General features: G+C 49.9%; 9 protein-coding genes and 1 non-coding gene across 10 annotated transcripts; 3 read left to right on the top strand and 7 right to left on the bottom strand.

The window, feature by feature from the left end:
* Window positions 1-483: 483 nt before the first annotated feature.
* On the top strand, window positions 484-1632 carry BO72DRAFT_442505 (Rtr1/RPAP2 family protein phosphatase; the record flags this gene model as incomplete). Its single annotated transcript, XM_040943514.1, has 1 exon — window positions 484-1632. The coding sequence occupies exon 1, from the start codon at window positions 610-612 to the stop codon at window positions 1630-1632; it is 1023 nt and encodes a 340-aa protein (XP_040795242.1). The 5' UTR covers window positions 484-609.
* Window positions 1633-2041: 409 nt separating this feature from the next.
* On the bottom strand, window positions 2042-2712 carry BO72DRAFT_392547 (40S ribosomal protein eS17; the record flags this gene model as incomplete). The annotated part of the gene is made up of 4 exons (XM_040941904.1): window positions 2042-2116; window positions 2184-2381; window positions 2460-2585; window positions 2650-2712. Coding segments are annotated over 4 exons (462 nt in total), but the record flags the coding sequence as incomplete, so codon positions are not given.
* Window positions 2713-3042: 330 nt separating this feature from the next.
* Window positions 3043-4721, bottom strand: BO72DRAFT_442502 (mitochondrial 37S ribosomal protein bS1m). Its single transcript, XM_040943513.1, has one exon. It carries the CDS (start codon window positions 4676-4678, stop codon window positions 3257-3259), a length of 1422 nt encoding a protein of 473 aa, XP_040795240.1. The 5' UTR covers window positions 4679-4721; the 3' UTR covers window positions 3043-3256.
* Window positions 4722-5348: 627 nt separating this feature from the next.
* BO72DRAFT_453890 (SDR family oxidoreductase) lies at window positions 5349-6953 on the bottom strand. Its single transcript, XM_040946089.1, has 5 exons — window positions 6868-6953; window positions 6759-6810; window positions 6550-6682; window positions 6203-6493; window positions 5349-6133 (listed from the first exon to the last, which is right to left on the bottom strand). Exons 1-5 carry the CDS (start codon window positions 6887-6889, stop codon window positions 5627-5629), a joined length of 1005 nt encoding a protein of 334 aa, XP_040795239.1. The 5' UTR covers window positions 6890-6953; the 3' UTR covers window positions 5349-5626.
* A 593-nt stretch (window positions 6954-7546) lies between these two features.
* BO72DRAFT_453889 (uncharacterized protein) lies at window positions 7547-7947 on the bottom strand. The gene is made up of 2 exons (XM_040946088.1): window positions 7753-7947; window positions 7547-7698 (listed from the first exon to the last, which is right to left on the bottom strand). The coding sequence occupies exons 1-2, from the start codon at window positions 7909-7911 to the stop codon at window positions 7663-7665; spliced, it is 195 nt and encodes a 64-aa protein (XP_040795238.1). The 5' UTR covers window positions 7912-7947; the 3' UTR covers window positions 7547-7662.
* Window positions 7948-8140: 193 nt separating this feature from the next.
* tor (putative TOR pathway phosphatidylinositol 3-kinase TorA) lies at window positions 8141-15983 on the top strand. Its single transcript, XM_040950464.1, has 4 exons — window positions 8141-8354; window positions 8416-9367; window positions 9430-15145; window positions 15207-15983. Exons 1-4 carry the CDS (start codon window positions 8228-8230, stop codon window positions 15594-15596), a joined length of 7185 nt encoding a protein of 2394 aa, XP_040795237.1. The 5' UTR covers window positions 8141-8227; the 3' UTR covers window positions 15597-15983.
* Window positions 15984-16073: 90 nt separating this feature from the next.
* On the top strand, window positions 16074-18379 carry BO72DRAFT_453887 (uncharacterized protein). Its single transcript, XM_040946087.1, has 4 exons — window positions 16074-16469; window positions 16548-16980; window positions 17044-17180; window positions 17261-18379. The coding sequence occupies exons 1-4, from the start codon at window positions 16177-16179 to the stop codon at window positions 18039-18041; spliced, it is 1644 nt and encodes a 547-aa protein (XP_040795236.1). The 5' UTR covers window positions 16074-16176; the 3' UTR covers window positions 18042-18379.
* Window positions 18380-20414: 2035 nt separating this feature from the next.
* On the bottom strand, window positions 20415-20486 carry BO72DRAFT_t306. Its single transcript has one exon. It is a non-coding gene; the product is annotated as a tRNA-Glu (tRNA).
* Window positions 20487-21018: 532 nt separating this feature from the next.
* BO72DRAFT_442489 (putative NAD binding Rossmann fold oxidoreductase) lies at window positions 21019-22724 on the bottom strand. Its single transcript, XM_040943512.1, has 2 exons — window positions 22017-22724; window positions 21019-21891 (listed from the first exon to the last, which is right to left on the bottom strand). Exons 1-2 carry the CDS (start codon window positions 22341-22343, stop codon window positions 21151-21153), a joined length of 1068 nt encoding a protein of 355 aa, XP_040795235.1. The 5' UTR covers window positions 22344-22724; the 3' UTR covers window positions 21019-21150.
* Window positions 22725-24261: 1537 nt separating this feature from the next.
* On the bottom strand, window positions 24262-25272 carry BO72DRAFT_473426 (inositol oxygenase; the record flags this gene model as incomplete). The annotated part of the gene is made up of 2 exons (XM_040947204.1): window positions 24262-24318; window positions 24376-25272. 2 exons carry the CDS (start codon window positions 25270-25272, stop codon window positions 24262-24264), a joined length of 954 nt encoding a protein of 317 aa, XP_040795234.1.
* Between the last annotated feature and the right edge of the window lie 391 nt (window positions 25273-25663).

Here is a 25663-nt window from a genome sequence, read left to right as displayed (position 1 = left end):
TACAGAAAGACAGAAAGACCCTCCTTAGTCCTCTTTCACCTCTCTAAGTTCTCTCACTCTCACTCTCACTCTCTCTTGCTCGCCTGCTCTCACAAGCAGCTCCACCACGGGGGCGATCGGCGGCTAATAAGATTGAGCAGAGGCTGAACCGGTCATCCACCAATTCCATTGCCAATCTTCCAATCAATCAATCAACACATTTCACAAGTTGGCACCTAAATTGGGTGACTACCAGGTGCACATGCTGTCATTCTTCTCCTGATCTCCTGATTACAGTCGCAATTGGCCACCGATAGGTGATTCTGTAGCAGTTAGCAGGTCATAAGTATGAGTACGGAGCACTAACAAACCTCATCGTCATCCATGTGGGTGTTGTTACCAGAGTGCGCTTAGCTTCCCTTTCAATCCGGGGTTTTTGCCTCCTGCCGACCCGACCAAAATTGAACCTTGTTCATCTCTCACTCCGACCCTCTTCAGGCTGCCGATGCGTCTTGCCTTCCCTTTCCATCCGACTCACTATACTACTACGCCTCATATCTAGTCTCACTTCTGTTTTATTCCTTCCCGTTCTTTTCTTCCTCCGGTTGTATATATAATCTCCTCGTAATTATGTCCTCGGGTCGACAAGTACTCAAAACCTCACTCCCATCCGCTCACGCAGCTTCCGCTTCGTTAACCCGCTCAACCCCAGCTACCGCGCGTCAATCGCCACCCAAAGCGGGCATGTCACGACAAGAGCAAGGACCATTATCAGCCAGACCCGGCACTGATCCCCGTCATATGGCGATTGCGCTGCACCATGCGCGCCAGATCCAAGCTCAAAAGGACGCAGAGGCTCTCATTCTCGATCGCATTCTCGACCTCGTCCAGTTCCCTACCTCACCGTCCGCCGATCCTAGCTCCCCGTCCCTTGACGATGCTCGGGCCTTCAAGTCTGCATTGACACCCTTCCAACCCGCCGATTACGACAATCTGATCCTGGAAAGAAACATCGAAGGACTATGCGGGTATACTCTTTGTCCCCATGAGCATCGCAAGGAGGACTCCCGAGGCGCCTTCCGCATCACGTGGGGCGCGAAGGGCAGCGGCCCGGGCGGGCGCGGGCGCGAGATGAACATCGTCCCGAAGGAAAAGCTGGAGATGTGGTGCTCCGATGCGTGCGCGGAAAGGGCGATGTTCATCCGAGTGCAGCTCGCCGAGCAACCGGTGTGGGAACGAAGAGCGGACGATGCCCACGGCGCCCATATCCTACTGCTCGAAGAGGAACGGGCCAGAACACAGCAGCAAGGAAAGGGCAAGATGCGGAGCGCGCCCAGCGTCAACGAGGTTACTGGTCAGCTAGGTGACTTGCATGTGCACGAGGGAGCAAGCTCTAGCGACGTGTTCGATCACATGGCTAAGCTGTCGGTTCGTGATGACGCACGTTCGCAGGAGCTTGCCCTTGAGCGTGGCGATGCTCACCCAGCACTGTACACGGGTCGCGTGGACGTCAATGTGCAGGAGAACAGTCGCGCTGCTGGCCCGGTGATGGCACCGCAGATGCGCCCGGGAGACCAGAAAGGAGGCTCTATCGAAGGATATGTGCCTCGCGATCATTTACTCGGCGAGGGCAGAAATGGCAGTAATGATTGAATGGAGCCATTGGCATTACGAGGGGCGTTGTGTTCCAGGAATGATACCCAGATAAGATAGCAATCTACAAGATCTAAGACGATATAACACCTCGGTAGATCGACAAGAAACATCGATCATAGGGGGTCACAAGACGTGGCTGTCTAATAGGCGATGAAATGTGGAATTCCTACGCAGCAACCGGCCGTAGCGACCAGCTGGTGAACGGGAAGTGAATTGGCAATCAAGCGTCATCTCCGTTAGGAAAATCGGCGACACCTTGTTTGACGAAAGTCATGTTCATTCCTCATGAGTCTGTTTCTAGACTACAATGGTAGCTGGAAGCCTGCCAGAACAAGCATGAAAACGCCATGGATCGACCCAAGACAATCGTAAAACTTTGTCATTTTCCGCTCGAGGGCGCACAGATTTACCGGTAGCGACGGGGGCGCTCCTGGACCTGCTGCTGGGTGACGTTGACGACGTTGACCTTGAGGTTGTCGAACTAGAAACGCGAGACATATTAGCTTCCTTCGATTTCCCTCTTCTTTAAATCTTGGGAGAAAACTTACACCCAGGCTCTTGAGGAGATCCTTGGTGTCGGCGTCGACATCGAGCTGGCCGGACTCGGTCTGGGAGACATCCAGAGCAGAGACCTCAGGAACGTACTGATCCTTGCGCTCACGCTCCTCCTCCTGAAGCTTGAAGGAGATACCGCGGACAGGGCCACGCTGGATACGCTTCATAAGGTGGGTGGTGTAACCAGCAATCTAAATTCGAATCAAAAATCAGTGATCCACTCTTGATTTCTAGCGTCTTTCGGCGCGCGCGCGCAGAATTCTACTAACCTTGTTGCGGAGACGCTTGGAGGCAATGATGGCAATCTCATCGCAAATGCGCTTGTTGGTCTCGAAGTCGAGCGTCAACTTGGGGTAGTAACGCTCGATGATGACCTTAGCGGAACGCTTGACTGTCTATACGGCGAAATCGTCAGAATCGTGGCGGCATACACGCGATTTCCGTGGTGTCTCTGCTCACCTTGGTACGGACGCGACCCATTTTGGCGGTTTGTTGCTGGCTGGATGGATGTTCGAAACTCCGACTACGATTCCTTATGTCTCCCGCTCCTCAAAGACACCCGTCCTCGCTTAGCCGTGTGCGGATCACGTGCTGGTAATCGCCCTGATCGTCAGCCCTAACTATCTGCACGTGATATCTGATTTCAACCAATGCCTAACCTGCATTTATAGCTGACTAACTAGGTAGTTAAGTGTTGACTCCGTTACTACTACTACCTGTATTAACTGTACGTAAGAAAATACCTAGTACGTACCTGTATATCATGAGCACCGACTTATACCAAATCTTCTCATTGGTAGCTAAAGCAGCGATTACGGGTAAATTGGGGACCAGGCGGGCGTTCTAGAGCTTGAGAAAGGTTTGAATCTGCTACCATTTAATATGTATGGACCGCAATGTGCTTATACAACAGCAAAAGAGAAAAAGAACAGGAGTAGCTCTACAATGACCAAAAAACAAAACCACATAATCGTACAGACCGTACAGCTTTCTCACTAGCTGCAGAAATAAGCTGCACCATCAAGATAGAAATAAGATCACGAAAACGGATACGTCTCGCTCATACTTAGGTCAAGCTCTTCATGAGATCCCGTGCGAGAGTCTCCGGATTATCCGCTGGTGAGCCCAAGTCTTCCGACGCCGAAAATGTGCCAGGCAGGGGGCGAGCTCTATCCAACCTCGGCACCTGCCGCTGGCCACTTTGGGAGATGACACGGGACACATGTTTTGGTTTCGGCTTCTGGTACTCTGTGATGCCGTAAGGTGCTCTAGTATTAACAGTAGCGCGATAACTAGCCAAATCGATGCGACCGTGTGAATTGACGGAAGCCCGAACAGGGTTGACCCAGTACTTGGCACCACCAGGGATGGCGGCGTCAAACTGATCAATGCCAGCTGGCCCCTCATGCTCATTAAAGGCCATGGCGTTGATATCTTCCACAACGATACCAGCAACACCGCCGACCGCTTTTCCTCCCTTGTTCTTGAACCTGCCCTTGGGGCGCAAGACACGTGCCTCAACAGGACGTTGATAAGTCTGAGGTCCGAATCTGGGATGGTTGTAAAGCAAGGCGTGAGATCTGGTGTAGGACAGTCCTGCGGAGGGATGCGTCTTCGGAGGTCCGGACGCAACATACTCATCGGAAGACAGTTTGGGGGCAGGTGGATGGAAATACGTCTGTCTAACCATGTGTGCAATCATGTCGGAAGGTATCGCAGGAGGTGGTGGGAGATCCAGAATTTGAAAGATCACTGCACCTAAAGAGATTGAATCCGTACGCAGCGACTTGACATAGGCCTGAAACTCTTCCTCCACAAATTCGAAGGGTGTATCAATTTCCTCAAAATTCCCGCTGTCCTGTGCCTGCTTCCTTCGCTCGGTGGTTCGCTTTGCGATGAAATACTCGCGTAACTTCTCCATAATCTTCGGCTTGTTCCTGCGCACAGTCTTCAAGTAGGCCTGGAACTCCGCCTCTGTCTGACTGGCGAGGTATGGTCCAGAATGCCGGAACTTTTTGGCGGCAGGGTCGTCGAGGCCCGCGCTTGTTTCGGTGTTGTCCAAACGGGTTTCGAAAGGACTCGAGTGCCGAGGAGCTTGGCTGCTGGAGTAGCTGACTTTCTCAGGGAGGGACATCGGCAAATGGAGTTCTTGAAACTTCTCCAAGGTCACCGTATGATCCGCCGCTGATTCGAAATCCGTAGTATGTTCGAAGGTGTCGAGGGCATTGAGTCGAACCACAGGCCGTGAGGATCTAGCAGACGTTGTCTTTGCCGGCAGAGGTCTCTTCAAACCCCAGTCACCCTTCAGAAGAGAAGATGCTGGTGTGACAATGGCCGCTCGGATAGGGTGAGGAAGGGTTGCGGAATCGGATTCAGTGACCGTTCTCGAAGTTGGTTGTTCTTGAGGCGGAGTCAAAGCCTGCGGAAGTGCAAACAGGCGAGAATTCCGCAGCAAATTTGCTGTCGGGGATAGGCTGACTCGCACCATGGCGCCGGACTTGAAGTTGGGACGTTGTGCGGGTGGTCACTGTCCGGAGGAAGCTGGAGAAAAGTTGATTAATCCTCTACAGCCGCGCCAAGCCGTGGGTTACGGCAGCCCACAACAACACATCATGCACCTGATCACCGCTCACTTAGCGCAGGATTGTAAAGTCTGTTGACTGTGATACCAAGCCATAAAATAAAAAACCCTTTGGTTCATGTGAGCCAGGCGAACACGATCGAACACGATCGTGCGGTACCACCTATGGCACCAGGGCCTGTCTGAATATTTCACTCGATTATTATGTTGGCGGTACTCTGAATATCGCTATAGAAAACACTGTACCTAGACCGACATCACATCTGATTCTGATTTGCAAAGATTGTATGTGGTAGAAAGTTAACAGCAGCTGTCGGTCTCTCTTTGAAGTTGGTGCTCGGAGATGAGGTACAAGTATTTTTTGAATCTGTGAGGTGCTTCAGCTTGTGGAATGTTCGCTACACCGAAGGTGTAAAACCCATTTTAAGGAACTATTTTTGACTGGGCGATGTCAAGTTATCATGAACATTCAGCTATCTTCAAAGATTCAGGCCTCTTAGAAGATCTACATCTCAGACATCTGCACATACTAATCTGATGCAATGCGAAGGTCTCAGCGTCTGTAAGCTAGGGCAGGCCAATGAGTTGCATTTTATTGACGCAAACAGTGAAGGGCTGCTATAGAGCCAAGTGAGCTATATCACAGGTATATTAACAGTTTCTTCAGGCAGAAAGTTATGAGACTATCACAATCACGGTTTCTGCATTCGAAGTAGGCTTCAGTCATGATTTCCAATGCAGAGCGCTTCAGATCCTTTCTTGAAGTGAAGTACTCAGGTTATAAGGTCTTGAATATGTAGTTAACACTGACTTGCTCTTTCAAATGGATGGTACGTAGCGCATCATCATATATGATCACGCAGAAACGCTGAGAATTGACTTGACAGTGTCAACAACTGTTTCCCTCAGTTGCCGATACTGAATACCTAGAATCTCAATCGACTTCTTGTTGTCGTAGCCATACACATCATCAGGCAAGTCGCTAGGCGCATTCGTTGAGGGTAGCTTGTCTGCGATCTCAGGAAACGACTCTCGTACCACTTCCACAAGCTCTTTGTTGGTAAAGTAGCCAGAAGTGGTGAAAAACCTTTGCCCACCGGCTTCAGGAACCTCGATAGCCCTAACATGGGCTAATGCGACGTCATGGACATCGACCCACAAGAACGTACCCGTAGGAGGAAGGCCATCTTTGAATTTCCCTTGGACCAGGTTTGCAAGTCTTTGGTTAGAAGTATTGATGGCGTCCAGAGAATTCAGGTAGGGAACAACAGGACCGAAAACCAGAGGCGGGTTGATGGTTGCAATGTCGAAGTTTGGCTTTTCCTTCTCGACGAATTCCCAAGCGGCCTTTTCAGCAAATGTCTGTACGCAAAACGGTCAGTAAGAGCTGCCGTGGATTAGGATTTTATTTGACAGACGGGTGCATCTCACCTTGCTTGCTCTGTATGTTTGAGCAGGATCCATAGCCTCCTCCCACGTTACAGGGTTCCAATTCTCCTCACTGTACACCTTCGCATGTGCTTTAGGATTGACGATTGCGGCGAAGGATGATGTAACCACCACCCGCTTAATAGATGGAGCATGGGCTTTGATTGCTTTCAAAATGCCGGTAGTACCCTTTACGGCTGGCTCCAAGAAATCCTTCACAGGGTCTGAGATGTTAAAGTGAAATGGCGATGCGGTATGTAGAACATAGTCGAACGGCGGATCGGATTTGATAGCCTAAATTTAAGAATGCTTTAGCCGTGATACAAGTAGAGAAACAAGATTGACCATACTTCGTCAAATGCGCCATCTGCCGCAACATCCTGAACAATAGTATAGGAGAGCTTCTCCTTTGGTGTGTTTGGATGCGCATTAAGGATTTTCTGGCCTTTTTCATCGGACCGCACCGTAACAACTGTATCAAATCTGCAGTTTTGGGGCCTCGTTCAGCATTGAGAAAATTAAATAGGCCGTAGCCCCAACTTATATCCTTTGCACTCACCCACGCTCTAAGAGATTGTCGACGATGTGAGCAGCAATGAAGCCACTACCTCCTGAGACAAATTGTCAGTCTTCTCCACGGCAAGCACTCTCAGCCGGGTCTTTCTTACCAGTAAGAAGGACTTTAGGCATATTGAGTATACTGGCACTAGTCTTCGTCGTTGAAAACTGGAAATGAGTAGAGGTTGGAGGTATTTTCGATTTATTTGGAATATCTCGAGGGGTTCTTTCTTCTCCCTTTTAATACCTGGGGATGCACTTTTACCCCTCAAATGACGAACTATACGCCCCCACCTACGATCCACTGTTGGTCATATCATACGAACTCGATAGGCGCCCACTCTGATTACAAATACTGGAAACAGATCGCGAGTAGAGGAGATAGGAGATGGCCATCCAGCTCCGCGATATTACTGGGGTTCAAATTGTGGCTGTCGGCTGTTGTCCACTGAGTCTGCTCCCAAGCGCCTGTAGGCGGATTTAGAGGAGGCAGATTTGCTGACATTGCGTTATCGGATAAGCACCCTAGACCGGATTTACGATAACAGCGTTTCTTAGTTCCTGATCGTGGACACTAATACACCTGGGAAGTTAGATCAGGCAAGTGACCCCGTCTACCTATGGCAACTACGGAGTAAAAACAGGACTTCTGCTGATGATATTGCCACTGAACCCTCATCTCAGAACTCAGTCATAAAATTATTTGGTCATACATCTTTTCAGCTAAAAATGTAGCCGCCGCCCTCAGTAAGCTTCGTCCAGTCTACTCTGTCCCGTATGCTGAAATAACAACTATCTTAATGTTATACTTCTGAAAAGGGCCCAGTTGCCCGCCTCAAAAAAAGACTACATGGATGGTGCTTGAGTTGAGTCTCACTACAACCATGACCACAACAACAAGAGTTCTATAGATCGAATTGATATTTCAGTGGCATGCACAAGTGCATATTTCATCCCCTTAGCCGAGTGCGTTACAATGCTTATTTTGCAACTAGAAACAGCCGATTAACCGAACAATTGAGACCTGTAAAAATCACATAGTCGAAGGCATGCATATTCAATTGCGAGGGTGGAGATTGGGCATGGTTTATGATAGGAGTCGCCATGATCACAATGAAAAATATAAGGCCTGGTACAGGCTTGGCCAGTGACATGGCCGTTAAAACTTAAGTCCTGGTGATAAATGAAATGTATGAAGAGCAGGGGTGAATTCAGTTCTTTTCACATAGAAGTTACAGTATCCCACTTCAGCGGGCGAGTCACTGCACACCCGCATCCCAACCAGGCAGGGTACACTTTCATGCCTCAGGCTATCAGTGGTCCGTGCACGGGTTTCCGGAGGCCGTCAACCTCACCTCCCGCATCGCTCAAGGCCGCCCATATCGGCTCTCCACCCCATGTCCAACTCGTGTCATCGTGCATGCCCTAGAGGTTGACTTCAAATGTCCACCCTGGGGTGTGGTACGCAATATGGCGCAAGCAGGTCCTATCACGGACGTCACTCAACGACTCTTCATCGAGTTGAAGTCTAAGAACGAGGAAACGCGGGTGCGAGCTGCTTATGAGCTCTACGACAACGTCGTTGCCATCTCACGAGGTAACACTTTCGGCATCGGTCGCACAAGAAATAAGGCTAATACTTCGCTCTTTGGTAATAGACTGGCCTCCAGAGAAGTTTCTCGAGTTCTTTAACGCAGTTAGCCAGCGCATCGCACAGCTCGTGGTTACCGGCAATGACGCACACGACAAGATTGGCGGACTATTAGCTCTCGATCGCCTAATAGATTTCGATGGTGTGGACGCAGCTCAGAAGACAACTCGGTTTGCAAGCTATCTTCGGAATGCCCTACGAAGCAATGATACTGCGGTCTTGGTGTACGCAGCTCGGGCACTTGGCCGTCTGGCCAAGCCCGGTGGAGCTCTTACGGCAGAATTGGTCGAGAGTGAAATACAATCTGCTCTAGAGGCTCTTCAGTCTGAGCGGCAGGAAAGCAGGCGGTTTGCTGCGGTACTTGTTATCCGGGAGCTTGCCAAAGGCTCACCGACACTGCTCTATGGCTTTGTCTCCCAGATATTCGAGCTCATTTGGGTCGCTCTTCGCGATCCCAAAGTGCTCATCCGAGAAACTGCTGCCGAGGCCGTCAGCGAATGCTTCGAAATCATTGCTGCCAGAGATATGCAAGTTCGGCAACTATGGTTCGCACGAATCTACGAAGAGGCGCTGCTGGGTCTCAAATCCAGCAACGTGGATTGGATTCATGGATCGCTTTTGGTGCTAAAAGAGTTGCTTCTCAAAGGAGCCATGTTTATGAACGAACATTACCGGAATGCATGCGAGATTGTCCTTCGTCTCAAGGATCACCGTGATCCCAAGATACGCACCCAAGTCGTTTTGACCATTCCGATCCTCGCCTCTTATGCTCCACTCGACTTCACAGAAACCTATCTACATAGATTCATGATCTATCTTCAAGCGCAACTCAAAAGAGATAAGGAAAGGAACTCTGCATTTATTGCAATTGGAAAGATTGCCAATGCGGTCGGTGTTGCTATCGCACAATACCTCGATGGTATCATTGTTTACATCCGAGAAGGCCTTGCTATGAAAGCGTAAGATGCATTTCCTGCCCCTGCGCAATATCCTAAACACCAGAAAAGCTAACCCATCTAAGCCGCAATCGAGCTGCCGTAAATGAAGCGCCGATGTTCGAATGTATCAGCATGTTGTCGCTGGCCGTGGGACAGGCACTCAGCAAATACATGGAAGCACTGCTCGACCCTATCTTTGCATGCGGGTTGAGCGAGTCTCTTACCCAAGCTCTGGTCGATATGGCCCATTACATCCCTCCCATAAAGCCGATAATTCAAGAGAAACTCTTGGATATGCTGAGCCTGATTCTCTATGGTACCCCTTTCCGGCCGTTGGGTTGTCCTGAGAGCAGATTGCCACCCATGCCTTCCTTTGCCCGGGATTTCGGACCTCAGGAACTTCATTCTGACACCGAAATTGCACTTGCACTTCACACGCTCGGGAGCTTCGACTTCTCGGGACATATTCTCAACGAATTTGTTCGTGATGTAGCCATCAATTATGTCGAGAATGACAATCCTGAGATTCGCAAGGCATCCGCACTCACTTGCTGTCAATTGTTTGTCCATGACCCCATCATCAATCAAACAAGTAGTCATTCGATACAAGTTGTCAGTGAAGTTATCGACAAACTTCTCACAGTCGGCGTGGGAGATCCTGACCCAGAGATCCGGCGGACAGTCTTATGGTCTTTGGACCGAAAGTTTGACCGTCATCTTGCCAGACCGGAGAATATCCGTTGCCTCTTTCTAGCAGTTAATGATGAAGTGTTCCCCGTCAGAGAGGCTGCTATCTGCATCATCGGTCGCCTGTCCAGCGTTAACCCAGCTTATGTCTTTCCACCACTCCGAAAGCTGCTCGTTAATCTTTTGACAAGTCTCGGATTCGCAAGCACTGCTCGTCAGAAGGAAGAGAGCGCCCAGCTGATCAGTCTCTTTGTTTCGAATGCTACGAAACTCATCAGATCTTACGTAGATCCGATGATCACTACATTGCTGCCAAAAGCCACTGATGCGAATCCGGGCGTCGCTTCAACCACTCTCAAGGCTGTCGGAGAGCTCGCAAGTGTTGGCGGTAGCGAAATGAAAACGTACCTGCCGCAACTTATGCCAATCATTCTCGACGCATTGCAGGATCTGTCGTCTCATGCGAAGCGAGAGGCAGCCTTGCGAACTCTCGGACAATTGGCTAGTAACTCCGGATATGTCATAGACCCGTACCTCGAGTACTCTCACCTCCTTGCTGTCCTGATCAACATTATCAAAACGGAACAGACTGGATCTCTCCGCAAGGAAACCATCAAAGTCCTAGGAATATTGGGGGCCTTGGACCCCTACAAGTATCAACAAATCAGCGAAACTGCGCCAGATATCCATCACATCAATGAGGTGCAAACCGTCTCGGATGTCGCTCTCATTATGCAGGGCCTGACACCCTCCAACGACGAATATTATCCGACAGTGGTCATCAACACACTAATGCAGAACATCTTGCGTGAGAACTCCCTTGCTCAGTATCATTCTGCAGTCATCGATGCAATCGTCACGATTTTCAAGACATTGGGCCTCAAGTGCGTGCCCTTCCTTGGACAGATCATCCCGGGCTTCATTTCCGTCATCAGAGGATCTCCCCCAAGCCGCCTCGAGTCTTACTTCAATCAGCTGGCAGTCTTGGTGAATATTGTACGGCAACACATACGGGCTTTCCTTCCAGAGATAATCGAAGTCGTTCGTGACTTCTGGGATGCCTCATATCAAGTTCAAGCCACAATCCTTTCCTTGGTTGAGGCAATAGCAAAATCTCTGGAAGGAGAGTTCAAGAAGTATCTTGCAGGCCTTATCCCACCCATGCTTGACACATTCGAAAAGGACACTACACCGCGCCGACAACCTTCTGAGAAGATCCTACACACCTTCCTGATATTTGGCCCTAGCGGCGAGGAGTACATGCATCTTATTGTGCCATCTATTGTGCGCCTGTTTGACCGGACACAAAATCCGATAAGTATTCGAAAGTCTGCTATCGACACTTTAACGAAGCTATCACGCCAAGTCAACGTTTCGGACTTTGCATCCCTGATGGTTCACTCTTTGTCACGCGTGGTTGCTGGCAATGACCGCACCTTGCGCCAGGCTGCCATGGATTGTATCTGTGCACTTATCCTCCAGCTCGGCCAAGACTTCAACCATTACATACATCTTTTGAACAAAGTCTTGAAGGCACATCAGGTTAGTCATAGCAACTACCACATGTTGGTGACCAAGTTACAGAAGGGAGATCCTCTTCCGCAGGATCTCAACAACCCTGATGAAAACTATGCAACACTTGCAGATGACGCCAATTATGCAGAGATTGGACAGAAGAAAATGCTTGTCAACCAGCAACATCTTAAGAGTGCCTGGGATGCTTCTCAAAAATCCACTCGAGAGGATTGGCAGGAATGGATCAGACGTTTCAGCGTGGAACTGCTGAAAGAGTCTCCCTCCCCAGCTCTACGTGCGTGTGCCAGCTTAGCTGGCATCTATCAGCCACTAGCAAGGGACCTCTTCAATGCTGCCTTCGTCTCATGCTGGACGGAGCTGTATGATCAGTATCAAGAGGAACTAGTCCGGTCAATCGAGAAAGCGCTTACTTCGCCGAACATCCCTCCTGAAATCCTTCAGGTTCTGCTTAACTTGGCAGAATTTATGGAGCATGATGACAAAGCCCTCCCGATTGACATCCGCACCTTGGGCAAGTATGCCGCTAAATGTCACGCTTTCGCCAAAGCCCTCCACTATAAAGAGCTGGAATTCGAACAAGATCAGAACTCTGGAGCAGTTGAGGCTTTGATCACCATTAACAACCAGCTTCAACAGTCCGACGCCGCTATCGGAATCCTGCGCAAGGCACAGGCGTACCGAGATGTCGAACTTAAAGAGACGTGGTTTGAGAAGCTTCAGCGCTGGGAAGAAGCCCTCGCTGCTTACAAGCGGCGTGAAAGGATTGACCCTGATTCTTTTGGAGTTACCATGGGTAAAATGCGCTGTCTTCACGCTCTTGGTGAGTGGAAGGTACTTTCAGACCTCGCTCAGGAGAAGTGGAATCAAGCATCTCTTGAACACCGAAGAGCAATAGCACCTTTAGCCGCTGCTGCTGCCTGGGGACGTGGACAGTGGGAACTGATGGACTCTTACCTGGGCGTTATGAAAGAGCAATCCCCGGATCGCTCTTTCTTTGGCGCAATTCTGGCTATCCACCGAAATCAATTTGATGAAGCTACGATGTACATTGAGAAAGCGCGCAATGGCCTGGATACCGAGCTTTCCGCTTTGTTAGGCGAGTCGTACAACCGTGCTTATAATGTTGTTGTGCGCGTCCAGATGCTTGCTGAGTTGGAGGAAATCATCACCTACAAACAGAACATTGGTGATCCTGAAAAGCAGGAATCCATGCGTCAAACCTGGAACAAGCGACTTCTTGGATGTCAACAAAATGTGGAGGTATGGCAACGCATGCTCAAGGTTCGAGCACTTGTTACGTCGCCTCGTGAAAACCTTGAAATGTGGATCAAATTCGCCAATCTATGCCGAAAATCTAATCGCATGGGCCTTGCTGAGCGATCTCTTGCATCTCTCGAAACTACTGTGTCCGACAGCAATGGCACGCGGGTCATTGCTCCCCCAGAAGTTACTTATGCCCGTCTCAAGTTCAATTGGGCTACTGGCCGCCAACGTGAAGCGTTACAAATGCTTAAAGAGTTTACTTCAGGCCTTACAGAAGATTTTACTCGGTACAACACCCTCATACTATCACAATCCGACCACGGCGGAGTCAATGGTGTCAATGGAGTGAACGGGGTGAATGGGGTGAATGGTGTCACTGATGCGAATCATCCTGATGCTCAAGGGCTACGGGAACGCATTGGCGATGTGGCCAAATTCAGGAAGCTTCTGGCTAAGAGTTATCTCCGACAAGGCGAGTGGCAGACTGCCATGCAAAGAGGTGATTGGCGGCCCGAGCATGTTCGTGAGGTGCTCAACGCTTATGCCGCTGCTACAAATTACAATCGCGATTCATACAAAGCATGGCACTCTTGGGCATTGGCAAACTTTGAAGTTGTCACGACGATTGCAAGCCAAGCCAGCAGAGATGGCACGACCATGGCGATGGTGCCGAGCCACATTGTAACGGAACATGTGATACCCGCACTCCGGGGCTTCCTCAGGTCCATCGCATTGTCGTCAACATCTTCCCTTCAGGACACTCTCCGACTCCTGACTCTGTGGTTCGCCCATGGTGGTGATACAGAGGTGAACAGTGTCGTCGTTGAAGGCTTTACGGCGGTCAATATCGACACCTGGCTTGCAGTTACCCCCCAGCTTATCGCTCGAATCAATCAGCCCAACATTAGAGTACGGAGTGCAGTTCATCGACTACTATCCGAGGTTGGCAAAACACATCCTCAAGCATTGGTTTACCCATTGACGGTTGCGATGAAATCGAATGTTACGAAGCGTTCACAATCTGCAAGCAGTATTATGGACAACATGCGACAGCACAGCGCAAAGCTGGTCGAACAAGCCGATTTGGTTAGTCATGAGCTCATCCGAGTCGCGGTTCTGTGGCACGAATTGTGGCATGAAGGCCTGGAGGAGGCATCTCGGCTCTACTTCGGTGATCACAATGTTGAAGGGATGTTCGCAACCCTTGCACCTTTACATGACATGCTTGACAAAGGGGCAGAAACATTGCGTGAAGTATCTTTTGCGCAGGCTTTCGGTCGAGATCTTGCTGAGGCGAAGCATTACTGTATGCTTTTCCGTGAGACTGAGGAGATTGGCGATTTAAACCAGGCATGGGATCTCTACTATACTGTGTTCCGCAAGATCAGCCGGCAGCTTCCTCAGTTGTCGATCCTCGATCTCAAGTATGTTTCCCCCAAACTCAAGGACTGTGTTGACCTCGACCTTGCCGTTCCTGGAACCTACCAAAGCGGTCGACCCATCATCCGAATTGTCAGCTTCGACCCCATATTGCATGTTCTGCAGACCAAGAAGAGACCGCGTAGAATGACCCTCAAAGGCAGCGACGGCAACTCCTATATGTACGCGCTCAAGGGACATGAAGATATCCGACAAGACGAGAGAGTCATGCAACTATTCGGCCTTGTTAACACCCTTCTGGATAATGATGGGGAGAGCTTCAAGCGCCATCTATCTGTGCAACGATTCCCTGCCATTCCCCTGTCACAGAGCTCCGGTCTACTAGGCTGGGTCTCCAACAGCGACACATTGCACGCATTGATCAAGGAATACCGAGAAAGCCGTCGGATCTTACTCAACATTGAACATCGTATCATGCTTCAGATGGCACCAGACTACGATAATCTCACGCTCATGCAGAAAGTGGAAGTATTCGGGTACGCCATGGACAACACTACCGGGAAAGATCTTTATCGTGTCCTTTGGCTCAAAAGCAAGAGCTCCGAGGCGTGGCTTGAGCGGCGGACGAACTACACTCGATCTCTTGGTGTCATGTCTATGGTCGGCTACATACTTGGCTTGGGCGATCGCCACCCGTCTAACCTCCTTCTCGATCGAGTTACTGGCAGAGTGGTTCACATTGACTTTGGTGATTGCTTCGAGGTGGCCATGCACCGAGAGAAATACCCAGAAAGGGTGCCTTTCCGCCTTACTCGCATGTTGACATTCGCAATGGAAGTTAGCAACATCGAAGGCAGTTATCGTATCACATGTGAAGCGGTTATGCGTGTTCTCAGAGAGAACAAGGACTCCCTTATGGCTGTGCTCGAAGCGGTGAGTCTCCTATCTTTGGGTGGAATCTGACAAGGATATTTACTGATTGTCTTGATAACAGTTCATTCATGATCCCTTGATCAATTGGCGTCTTGGAGTCCGCGAATCGCCAGATCGGATGCCCTTCTCCGCAGAGCGTCGCCAGTCTGTCGTTTCCAATATCAATCTTGAGCATGGCGTGCAGCCAAGCAACTTCTCGCGCCACCGCCGCCCATCAATCCTTGAAGGCGGTATTCTAGATGCACAGGAAGGAATCCCTAACGAAGCACGAGAAGCACAGAATGCACGCGCGCTTCAGGTACTTGCGCGGGTCAAAGAGAAGTTGACCGGTAGAGATTTTAGGCCCAACGAGGAGCTCAACGTCAGCGATCAAGTTGACAAGCTTCTTGCTCAGGCTACCAGCGTGGAGAATATCTGCCAGCATTGGATTGGTTGGTGCAGTTTCTGGTGATTATGTTGTCCTGTCCATTATGGATTTCTGGTTCTCGAGGAGGCGCAACTTGTGATGATGGATTTTTTGCATGGCATGGCTACAATTTCCCTTCTTCCTTACTTATTCTCCACCTTCTCGACTATCTTTTTTTTGTCTTCGTCTTTCTGTGTGTAGTATTATCACTTATTTGCTCTTGCGTCTTTCTTCTCTCTCCCCGCCTCTGTCCCTTTGAGGAAGTAGGCATTGTCAGGAGCTGCCGTTCATGACATTATTCTTTTGCATGTCTCAATTCGATAATTGCATGTTGCTCAAGGCGGGATGAATTACGGGATAGACGGTTAATGGTGAATTTTTTTTGCAATGAATCGTGCCAATTTTAATAGAGAATTCCATCCATCGCATAACGGGATCAGCACGTGTTTTGATGACTAGCCGAGGTCACGGGCGGACACAGGATTGAAGGAATCTCCTTGGATTCCTTCCTTCCATCTTCCCACCCTTAATTATCTTCCCTGCCATTCTTTTCTTTTGCGCTTTCATCCCTCTTCCATATCTCAGGATGTGACCGGAACCATTCCGGCCACCATCAGTGAGAAGCATGGCGTCAGACACCCCGCCCGACCCCGAAACCCATCCTGTGGTTCGCAGCATCCTCCGCATTTCCCTCAGCGCCAAGGAATACAAGCGTCTCCACGATTATGCCATCCAACGCACTCCTTTATCCGTCCAGGGTAGGCTGCCGTCTCCATCCAAGTACGAGGCCATTATCGGCTCGAAGAACAAGCACAATGTCGCTGCTGTGAGGGTAGCACTGCGGACCTTCCTACTCTCGTTATCCCTCACAAAGCTCGCCGACACCGCGATAAACCGGATACGCGGGGATCTATCGAGGTACTGTACTGTACACAGTCCTCCCTGTTCGCGTTGTAGACTGGCAATGGTTAACATAGATCTCATCGCTTCCAACAGCAAAGGACCGAAAGCCTCATCATCCACCCGCTCCCCGAAACTTCGCATATCCGCGTCGCTCGCGCTTCTTCTCCTGTTTCACCGATTCCTTTATCGTTTCTTCGTCAAGCTGCGCGCCAACCTCCGCACCGACGACGCTCGGCCATTCCGAGATCGCAACCCACGAATCTCCAATGTGCTTACTTCGCGCTTTGCTCCTGCCGTCGGGGCCAGTCTGGCAGGATTTGCGCTAGGGATTTGCCCACGAAGCCAGTTTCGCATAATCGCAGCCATCTATTCGGCCACCCGTGGCTTGGAGTTCTTGTTCAATGCATTGGATGAAAAGGGCTGGTTTGACAACCGGCCTGCCTGGTTCGGTAGCTGGTTGCTGATGCCAATTTCTTGTGCGCAGCTGTTTCATTCGTTTATTTTCGATCGAGAGGCCGTGCCATCGGTAAGTACAAGGATAGGGATGTTCTTCATCCAGGAACAACAAAAACTAAATCTTGCTTGCCAGTGGCTTGGAATGTTGATCCTCAGACTCTCCCCGAGTTACATCCGCGGTCGTCCCGAAAGTCTGCCTTTGGACGTCGCTTGGCCAGACAAGGAGGATGTCGTGGATTCACTCGCAACTATATCTGCTCTAAGGTGGCCGTGAGTGAACCCCCGCCCTCCCTATCGTCTAAAATGTGCTGGATTCCCGCCCGTGTACTGACCACTGATGAACCAAACAGATCGTTCGTGTCGCCCATTTTACACCCAGGCACTTCAAAGACACTACCTTCGTCATTGGCGTCGATCTCCCCGGTGACCGGTTCCGCGCACCCAGCCATATCCAGCTTGTCCTGCGCACTGCTCCACCCCAGCAGCCCCAGCTGCAGCACGGCCTTCCTGCACCATATCCTTCTCTCCGTGCCGCCCCTCGCGCGGTTTTTAACCGCCGCCACCCTGGCGCTCTCCTTGCGTAACCTCAAAAACCTGGCGCTCTCCTTGCGTAACCTCAAAAACCTGGCGTCCCACCCCATCACGTCGCTGAACGAACTGTCCCAAAGAATCATGAAGCTGACCGCCGTCCTGTCGGCATCGGCCGGAACCGCCTGGGCTAGCATCTGCCTGTGGAACGCCATCCTCCCGCGGTCCACGATGGCCACGAAGCGGTTCTTCCTGAGCGGGGCCCTCGCGGGCGTGCCGTTCGCGTTTCTGGGCCCCCAGCGCAGCGTCTTCCTGTCGTTCTTCCGCGCCGCGATCGCGACGGCCTGGAAGACCGCGGGCAAGCGCGGTCGGTGGACCGGGTGGAAGGACGGGGAGTTGTGCGTCATCGTGGCGAGCTGGGCGCTGATGGGGTGCATCTTGGATGCCCGACCCTCCGCGGTGCAGGGGAAAGGGGTCAGGGTGGCGCTCTCGTGGATGCGAGGCGATGGGCTCGCCGACCCATTGCGGGTAGCCGAGAAGAGGAAGGCGAAGAAGGCCGCGGCGCAGAAGAAGGAGAAGGCGGAGGACGATGCGCGGACTTAGCGGCGCTGCAGGCAAATCTTGTTATGTTGTTGTCGTTGTGTTAGCAGGCAGTTGTCCACGGAGCTGGACTTCGGTCCTTCATATTTGGCAGATAAGTTATGATTTTCATGGTGCCACGCTGTCTTGGTTCCGATGAATGAGCGCGCACCCCCTTGGTTATGGTCTTGGTACGGTAGGTGTAGACCGGAGGGCGGAGGAACACTGAATGCGCTATATGCGTAGGTACATAATCGAGGATGCTATTTGTTCTCTACAAAAGAGATTGCAAGATTCTCATATCAACATGACCACATTATAAAATGTCTAGTCTGTGCTTCAGAAGTCTCTAATTTTGCAGTACATATGAAAATTAGTCAGCAACAAACAAGAGGAGAACCAGCCAACTCAGGGTGAACACAGGTCACGGCAGCTCTTTTCTAGGGTGGCGTGGAACGTTCGCCGTGCACGTGATGCCAAGGCCATTACTAAGCAGTTTTTGTTCCACGCGACCCTATAAATTACTGTTTCTTATTATTGAAATTCAAATTCCCCCTATATTCTTAAATACTCTTACATACACTATTTTCTAAGTTATTTTCTAAGTACTTGTTAAGTACTTAAAAAATAACTTAGAAAATAAAATAAATTCCTAATAAAGAACCCTAATATAAAAAGAATAATAAAATATATTCTCTAATAAAAAATCCTAATGTAATATAGACCCTAATAATCCTAATAATCCTAATAATCCTGAATTACTTATAAAGAATGTTTTAAGTACTTTCTAAGTACTTAAAATATATTTAAAAAAGTAACTTAGAAAATAACCTATGTAAAAGTATTGAAAAAATGGTGTGGAATGAAATTTTGGATTTATGTAAATAAAAGGTCGCGTGGAAATCATGTGATAAAGCTGCTTAGTAAACAGTTTTTGTTCCACGCGACGCTAAAAACCGACATAGCCGATCTGCAACCTCCCAACTCACATTCAGGTGAACACAGTTCATCTGATCTCTTTTCAGGGTTCATGTGGAACGTTCGCCGCGCACGTGACGCCATGGCTATTAGAAAGCAAATTTACGTTCCATCTCAGTTTTTCTGTTTTTGTTATTCATTTACCTGTATTATATGTTCATAATCAATCCTAGTGTAAGGGAATAATAAAGGTATTTACTTTTAAAAGTCCAAATGTTATAGACTCTAAGAGTCCTAAGAATCCTAAGAATCCTAATAGCCCTAATAGAAATAGTTGATCAGTACTTATAAATCTGTAATTTATGTAAAAGGTGATGTGGAATGAAAAGTGCTTACAGATTTGGTATCTGATGATATCCTTAGGCGGCGAGTGGTTTTCGTGCCACGCCATCTAAAAAAGCAGTACAGCCAACCTGCCAGTAGTTATAGGTCGCGTGACCCTTCGGGAACGGTCGCGTGAACCTTTCCCCCCCTACACGTGACTGAAACGGGCGTTAGTCATCGAGAACAAATCGCATGATCTTTTTGATTACTGTACCTTTCCGCTAAATTTCAACTTTCCTTCTACTTAATGTTACAGTATACTTGTAAGTAGTTACTGAGCAAGTCAAGTACTTAACTTATTAAAGATTTTGTACAGATTCTATATGTAGATCCGGATAGAGGATTCGATCTACAAGAAGTAGCGGTATTCAATGGCTTAGCAGCTACTTAATTAAGGACCACTTGTGATAAGCACTCGAAAAGACAGTTCGCACATTATTCGGCCATGTTGAGGGCGGTGGTAGATGGTAACTTATGTATGTGTAAGGAAGCGGAAAGAGGTGGTGCGATTTGAAATTTTGTGCTGTAGGTCAGCTATGTTGCTTGTTAGGGTCGCGCGGAACGAAAACCACTAAATCTTAAATGTCAATACTGTATGTACCTGTAAGGGCTTTTCATTCCACATCATCTTGACATAAATTACAGATCGAGTACAGAGTACTTATATAGATCAAGTACAATCTACACAGTACTCGTAGCTACTACTACTTACATTAAGACCCCTAGACGTTTTGGGGTTATAAGGATCATTAGAGGATACCTTTCAATATTCTTTTATGTTAGTGTTAAGTAGAAAAAAAGGTGATAAATAATACAGATGATTATAAGTGTGGTTATTCAAAGCCTTAGCATTACGTGCAATCCTGCCGACGTTCCACATGAACCCTTCGAAGGTTCATATGAACTGTATTTTTAGGCGACGCGACTTCTTTAGCCCAATAAGCTATTCTTTTCGGGTCGCGCGAGTAAAATAACGACCATCCGTTATTCTAATAAGCTATTCTTTTCAGGTCGCGCGAGCAAAATAACGACCATCCGTCATCCGCATCCACACCGACCCGAAACTGGGCTCCAAGGAGAAAAAAGTATTAATCTCTCCGATGCGGGGAATCGAACCCCGAGCTGCCGTGTGAAAGACGGCGATGTTAGCCGTTACACCACATCGGAAATTGTTGAAATATCAACTGTGGTATTGGTATAGATTCATCAATGCGGTAATGGTAACTGTAGGGCAGGATTATTCTGCTGGGGGCCACCTCACATACACGCTATAAGGTGATGCAAGAAAGTCTACGGTGTCGAATCTTTTCGTAATAGACCCATAATCGGTCTACTAAGGGATGATAAAGGGATTTACCTAAGAGAAGGCCATAATAATGACAACTTACCTTCGGCTATAAAAAAACACTGAGGGCGCTAGGATACTATCACTCATAAGACTTGTTGATATAGAATATTGTATGCATGAAATTACCTTGAATGCCCCCATGAGTATGCTAAGCCCCTGAAGGACCCAGGGAGATATTTCCAGTCACACTGGGTGTCTTTGATGACCCTTCTAAGCGAACTTCTGAGATATCAAGAGGTGGAGTGGATAGAGTCGACTAACCCGTGAAAACGTACAGTACATGCCAGCTTCCTTGGTTACTTGTTGCTGACCCAAGTATAGATTCTATACTGTATAACGGGACAAGACAGTAGTCGTGGATCATATTTTTTTTGATTGTCATTCAGGCTAAAACATCACACTCGCAAGTCATTCCAAAAAGAAAAGTTTAGTGAAAGCCAAAAGCTCTAATCAATGTCTATTGTGACCATCCTCTCCTCACGCTCACAATCTCGCCTTGGGGATCCGGTTCCCCTGTTCATCGAAGTTGATCTTCTCGCCGGTGATCAGACTCTCCTGGAGGGCGGCCCCGATGCGCACCGCCTGGACGGCGCCCTCCAGCTTCAAGGGCACGGGGGTGTTCTCAAGGCAGGAGGCGGTGAACTCGTTGGCCTCGGTGACGAAGGCGTACTCGAAGCGGTCGTAGTAGTGCTGGGGCAGCTCGCGGCGGACGCCGGTCTCGTCGAAAACGTTGACCAAGTTGATGGCGGGCTGGGTGTTGACGGCCAGCTTGCCCTTGGTGCCGATGATCTCGGTGGAGTCCTCCTGGCCGGCGGCCATCATACGCGAGGCGTAGAAGTAGGCGATGCGGCCGTCGTAGAACTCGACCAGGCCGACAGCGTTGTCGCGGTCGTTGTGCTTGCGGAGGTCCGGCTCCACCGCCGTGATGCCCACAGCGGAGACGGATTTCACCTTACTGTCCTGGCCGAAGAACCACAGCGCCAGGTCGATGTCGTGGATCGAGCAGTCCACAAAGATACCGCCAGAGAACTCAGCGTAGGTGACGAAGAACCCCGTCGGGTCCAGCTTATCGCACGTCTGGCTGCGCATAACTGAGGCCGTGCCGATCGCCCCCGCGGACATCTTGCTGTGCGCGTCCCGGTAGGAGGCGTCGAATCGCCGCGAGAATCCGCACATGACCTTGAGATGGGGTTTCTTGGCTGCGGCGTCAAGGACGGATTGGGACTATGTGTCAATTAAAGCCATGTTAGTTTGAGTTGCCAGATTTTTCTCTCGTCAATTCAGTTGTTGGGGGCGGAGAAAAGAGAAGGAGGGGAGGCGCAAGAAGCGTGACGTTAACGGCCACATACAATTTCAACACTGGTAGACAAAGGCTTCTCGCACAGAACGTTCTTGTCAGCCTCAATGGCCTTGATGGCCTGCTCGGCGTGCACGGCGGTAGCGGAGGCAACAATCACGGCCTCCAAGCCCTCGTGCTTCAGCATGTCGTCATAGTTTTTGTACAGCTTCACGCCGTACGGGGCCAGGTGGACCTTGCCCCATTCCAATTCGCTGTCGTCGGGAGTACTGACGGCGACGAGCTCTGCGCGGGGAGTGCGCTGTAAGAAGTTGAGGGCATGACGCTTGCCCATGCGACCGAGACCGGCACAGCCAACCTTCAATCTTCTGGCAGACATTGTGATGGATGTTTGTCTTGGTGGGAGGACCGAGGGGCGGCGAACGGGAGAAGGAGGGATTCGTGAAGGTAGATGGAGAATTAGTGAAGAGAGAACGAAAAACAGGAAGAGGAAGAGGAAGAGGAAGTGATCATGAACAGCGAAGCAGCAGGAATTTAACCCCCGACACGCAGCTGGGGGCAGTTGGGGCAAGTGTCGGTCTGGGTTCTTTCTTTTTTGTTTTCCTTGAGGGGAAGATGCGGAGAAAGCTGAGTAGCTGCTGGAGCTGCTGCTGCTGCTGGCCAGCCAAGGAGACTAGTCTGACAATGCTTCTGACTGGCTGGATAATCGTAGGTTGGGTCCATAGAAGTTGCCAGTGGCTGTCGGACAGGGACGGTTTCGGGCGGAGTGGAAATCCCGGGGTGACAGACCAGTGGAGAGTGCTGTATGTACAGTACTGCAGGTGTACAGTACCACCACCCCCTTTTGCCGACCCCGGAATCTGGCCGTCGGGATCCCTGCCCCGGATCCCCTTCGGAAACGAGGTTCCCGTAGGAGAATCGCTGCTATGATCCTGCAGCACTGGCAGGATAAGGAGAAGCAGTGACTGGAACGTGCAGCTTTGAATCTATTCCAATTGAAAGACAAGGAAGAGATGGGAGATGGAAAGCATCAAGAGAGCTTGTTGAGCTCAAACAGCATCCAAACGACCACGGTAAAGTACGGGGGCGGGGAAAACTACCCTTTCCGGGATATCTTTAGAGTACAGCGGGGGAATATTCCCCTGGGCGAACTTATAGGTCTACAACTTCATTCGATTTTCTTCGAAGCCTGAGAACATGTTACAAGCCACTCGTATCCCCATGAGTATGCGGGGAAGCTGTGTACCGAAATGGGAGGATAGAATCGAATAAAATTGGGGAAGGCCAAAGGTGGAAAAGTGTACTCAAATGACATACTATCAATAGACCAGGAACCTTTGTGCTCCTTAGTTGGAGATAGCAAGGAACACGCACTCAATTTAGACCATGTGACTGCCAGTTAATCCGACTTCACATGCTACTCAATTGCAATGTGATAGCTGTACTGCTACAACAAGTTCTACACTTATGAAAGTGACCCCAATGATTGGCTATGGCGTCCTCCACTGTGCAGTAAGCTTGTGATTCGCAACCAGAAATAAGCAATCAATGCAAACCAACAAGAACAATCACTTGATTCACTACTGTTCTCGCAATGCATAGCGAGAAAGCTCCCCCCAACCCCAGAAATGGTGCATACAATCATCATTGCTGGTGATCTGTCCGATCACTCCCCCAAGGAATCAATCCCCGCATCCCCACGCCCCCACTCCCCCGACTCGGGAATCCGTTCCCGAAGCGCCTTCAATGTCTTGGCACTGAAGCAATCCCCGCAAGAGACAGATTTCTCCCACTGAAATTGCAAAAGTCAATTGTTTTTTTTTTTTGGATCGCAATGGGCTGGCTTGGTCTGAGCGTTAGTCGTGGCTGAATAATTGGCTTTGATCGCGGTCGATCTTGACGAGGCGTAACTTATGGTTATTTACATACGTGTTGGAAGTGGCTGAGTAAATCAATTGATTCATTGGGATGAAGAAGCCTACAGGGTGATCGCCGACAGGGATGGTAGCCGTAGTGAAGTACGGCTTCGGGCTTAGGTTCTACAGGATCATTGCACTGGAAAGGAGATAGTGAAGGGCAAAACGTGGTCCAAAATCATCTTGGCCATCGGTTCATTTGGAAAATAACATTGTATAGTGTGTTCGTGAATCATCGCTTGAGTTCATACCATGAAACCAAAAGAAACAAAGTGAAACAAAGATGCTGGAAACAAACAACCAGAACCAGACACAATCCTACATGGCTCAGGTGGTAGACTGGACGGAATACAATTTTCTTTCATCCATCCAGGGTATCCTCTACCACTTGATGACCCTGTTGGGGAAGTACTCGTCGATCAACTCGAGGTAGTAAGGCTGCAGACTATCGGTTAGCTGAATTCTCTGGGGAAATCACAAGAGTGGCTAACGCACCTTGAGCTCCTCGGCGCTGGGAATGCCATCGCTCTTGCTGTACAGATCGTAAGGGTTGAAGGCCTTGACGGCCTTGAACATCTCCTTGTCCTTCTCGTTCATCAACTCCTGGTAAGCGCCAGCGTTGTGCCAGGGGTAGAAGGAGTGGTAGCGGATCATGGCCAGGGCCTCGGCGGGCAGGGTGGACTGCTCCTTGACGACGTGGTAGAGGTACTCGTCGTGTCCCCAGGAGATCATCACATTGTCCAAACCGCAGCCGGGGCTGTAGATGCCATACTTGGTGTCGTAGATCTCGTGGCCGAAATCGGGGTTTTCCTTGAACGAGTCGCGGCCGTAGATGATGCGATCGTCAAAAGCGCAGCCGACTGGGAAGGTGTCGCCGACGACGTCCCACTGGCCCTGGGCGTCAAAGAAGTACAGCAACTTGCCCAGGTCGTGGATGAGACCGGTCAGCTGCATCCAGCGGGGCTTGCCGTCGCGACGGATCGCCTCAGCGGACTGCAGGAGATGCTCGATCTGGGAGAGGCTGGTGTCCGGATCGGACTCGTCGATCAAAGTGTTCAACTTCTCCATCGCCTCCCACACGCTCATCTCCGCACGGGTCTTCGCGTGGAATGCATTGCGCGCCTTGAGGTTGTATGCCACCGTCTGCTTGGTGTGCTGCTCCTTGTAGAAGTTCTTGACCCGGTCACAGGCATCCTCGTACTGACGGAACTTGGTCTTGTCCTTCTCCTTGTCGAACTCAGACTCCTCATAGAGACCCTTCTCCTTCTCCTCCTTCAGGTTGGTCTTGAGAACATTGACTGTGTCGATGGCGTCCGACAGGTCTTCAAGGGCCTGTCCGTCACGTTTGGTGTTGAACACGGGGGTTTCTTGGGCGACTGCGACGGGTGCCATGTTGATTGTGCGTATGATGCAAGGACGAGAAAACTTTTTGGAGCCTGAAGATCACTTTATCCTGGTCTTCGGGGTTTGAGGGTATCACACAAGGGTTGTTGTTGGGAGGATAATGAATGAAAGCGAGGCGACCCGGACATAAATATGATATTTCCATTCTTCTCGGCGAACGTAGATTAGACTACCCCAGAAGGAGTTGCCATCGAAAATGCCAAACACCGAGTATCGCCCTTTGGTTGGTCTGCTGCAGCGCATGACGTTGCGTGATTCTAGAAAAGCACAGGGCGATTTTCCCATCAGCGTGACCACCCCACGCCAGGAGGTCGGATTCTGGGTTCCGAAGCCACAGACTACTGTGGGAGGATTTGCCCTGGGGTAACATTCCCCGCCA

Source organism: Aspergillus fijiensis (genome assembly GCF_003184825.1).
Source record: "Aspergillus fijiensis CBS 313.89 unplaced genomic scaffold BO72scaffold_109, whole genome shotgun sequence".
Classification (NCBI taxonomy): domain Eukaryota; kingdom Fungi; phylum Ascomycota; class Eurotiomycetes; order Eurotiales; family Aspergillaceae; genus Aspergillus; species Aspergillus fijiensis.
This window is presented reverse-complemented; position numbering and strand designations above follow the sequence as displayed.

What these genes read in the sequence shown, in the direction of transcription:
- BO72DRAFT_442502 (XM_040943513.1), bottom strand. Translation starts at nt 4,678, where the DNA reads ATGGTGCGAGTCAGCCTATCCCCGACAGCAAATTTGCTGCGGAATTCT.
- BO72DRAFT_453890 (XM_040946089.1), bottom strand. Translation starts at nt 6,889, where the DNA reads ATGCCTAAAGTCCTTCTTACTG. An exon ending in GACAATCTCTTAGAGCGTGG is followed by an intron (nt 6,683 to 6,758) that starts GTGAGTGCAAAG and finishes CCAAAACTGCAG; the next exon opens with ATTTGATACAGTTGTTACGG. An exon ending in CAGATGGCGCATTTGACGAA is followed by an intron (nt 6,494 to 6,549) that starts GTATGGTCAATC and finishes TCTTAAATTTAG; the next exon opens with GCTATCAAATCCGATCCGCC.
- BO72DRAFT_453889 (XM_040946088.1), bottom strand. Translation starts at nt 7,911, where the DNA reads ATGTCACTGGCCAAGCCTGTACCAGGCCTTATATTTTTCATTGTGATC. An exon ending in GTTCGGTTAATCGGCTGTTT is followed by an intron (nt 7,699 to 7,752) that starts CTAGTTGCAAAA and finishes TGAAATATGCAC; the next exon opens with TTGTGCATGCCACTGAAATA.
- tor (XM_040950464.1), top strand. Translation starts at nt 8,228, where the DNA reads ATGGCGCAAGCAGGTCCTATCACGGACGTCACTCAACGACTCTTCATC. An exon ending in CGTCGTTGCCATCTCACGAG is followed by an intron (nt 8,355 to 8,415) that starts GTAACACTTTCG and finishes CTTTGGTAATAG; the next exon opens with ACTGGCCTCCAGAGAAGTTT. An exon ending in GAAGGCCTTGCTATGAAAGC is followed by an intron (nt 9,368 to 9,429) that starts GTAAGATGCATT and finishes AACCCATCTAAG; the next exon opens with CCGCAATCGAGCTGCCGTAA.
- BO72DRAFT_453887 (XM_040946087.1), top strand. Translation starts at nt 16,177, where the DNA reads ATGGCGTCAGACACCCCGCCCGACCCCGAAACCCATCCTGTGGTTCGC. An exon ending in ATACGCGGGGATCTATCGAG is followed by an intron (nt 16,470 to 16,547) that starts GTACTGTACTGT and finishes CGCTTCCAACAG; the next exon opens with CAAAGGACCGAAAGCCTCAT. An exon ending in ATATCTGCTCTAAGGTGGCC is followed by an intron (nt 17,181 to 17,260) that starts GTGAGTGAACCC and finishes TGAACCAAACAG; the next exon opens with ATCGTTCGTGTCGCCCATTT.
- BO72DRAFT_442489 (XM_040943512.1), bottom strand. Translation starts at nt 22,343, where the DNA reads ATGTCTGCCAGAAGATTGAAGGTTGGCTGTGCCGGTCTCGGTCGCATG. An exon ending in TGTCTACCAGTGTTGAAATT is followed by an intron (nt 21,892 to 22,016) that starts GTATGTGGCCGT and finishes ATTGACACATAG; the next exon opens with TCCCAATCCGTCCTTGACGC.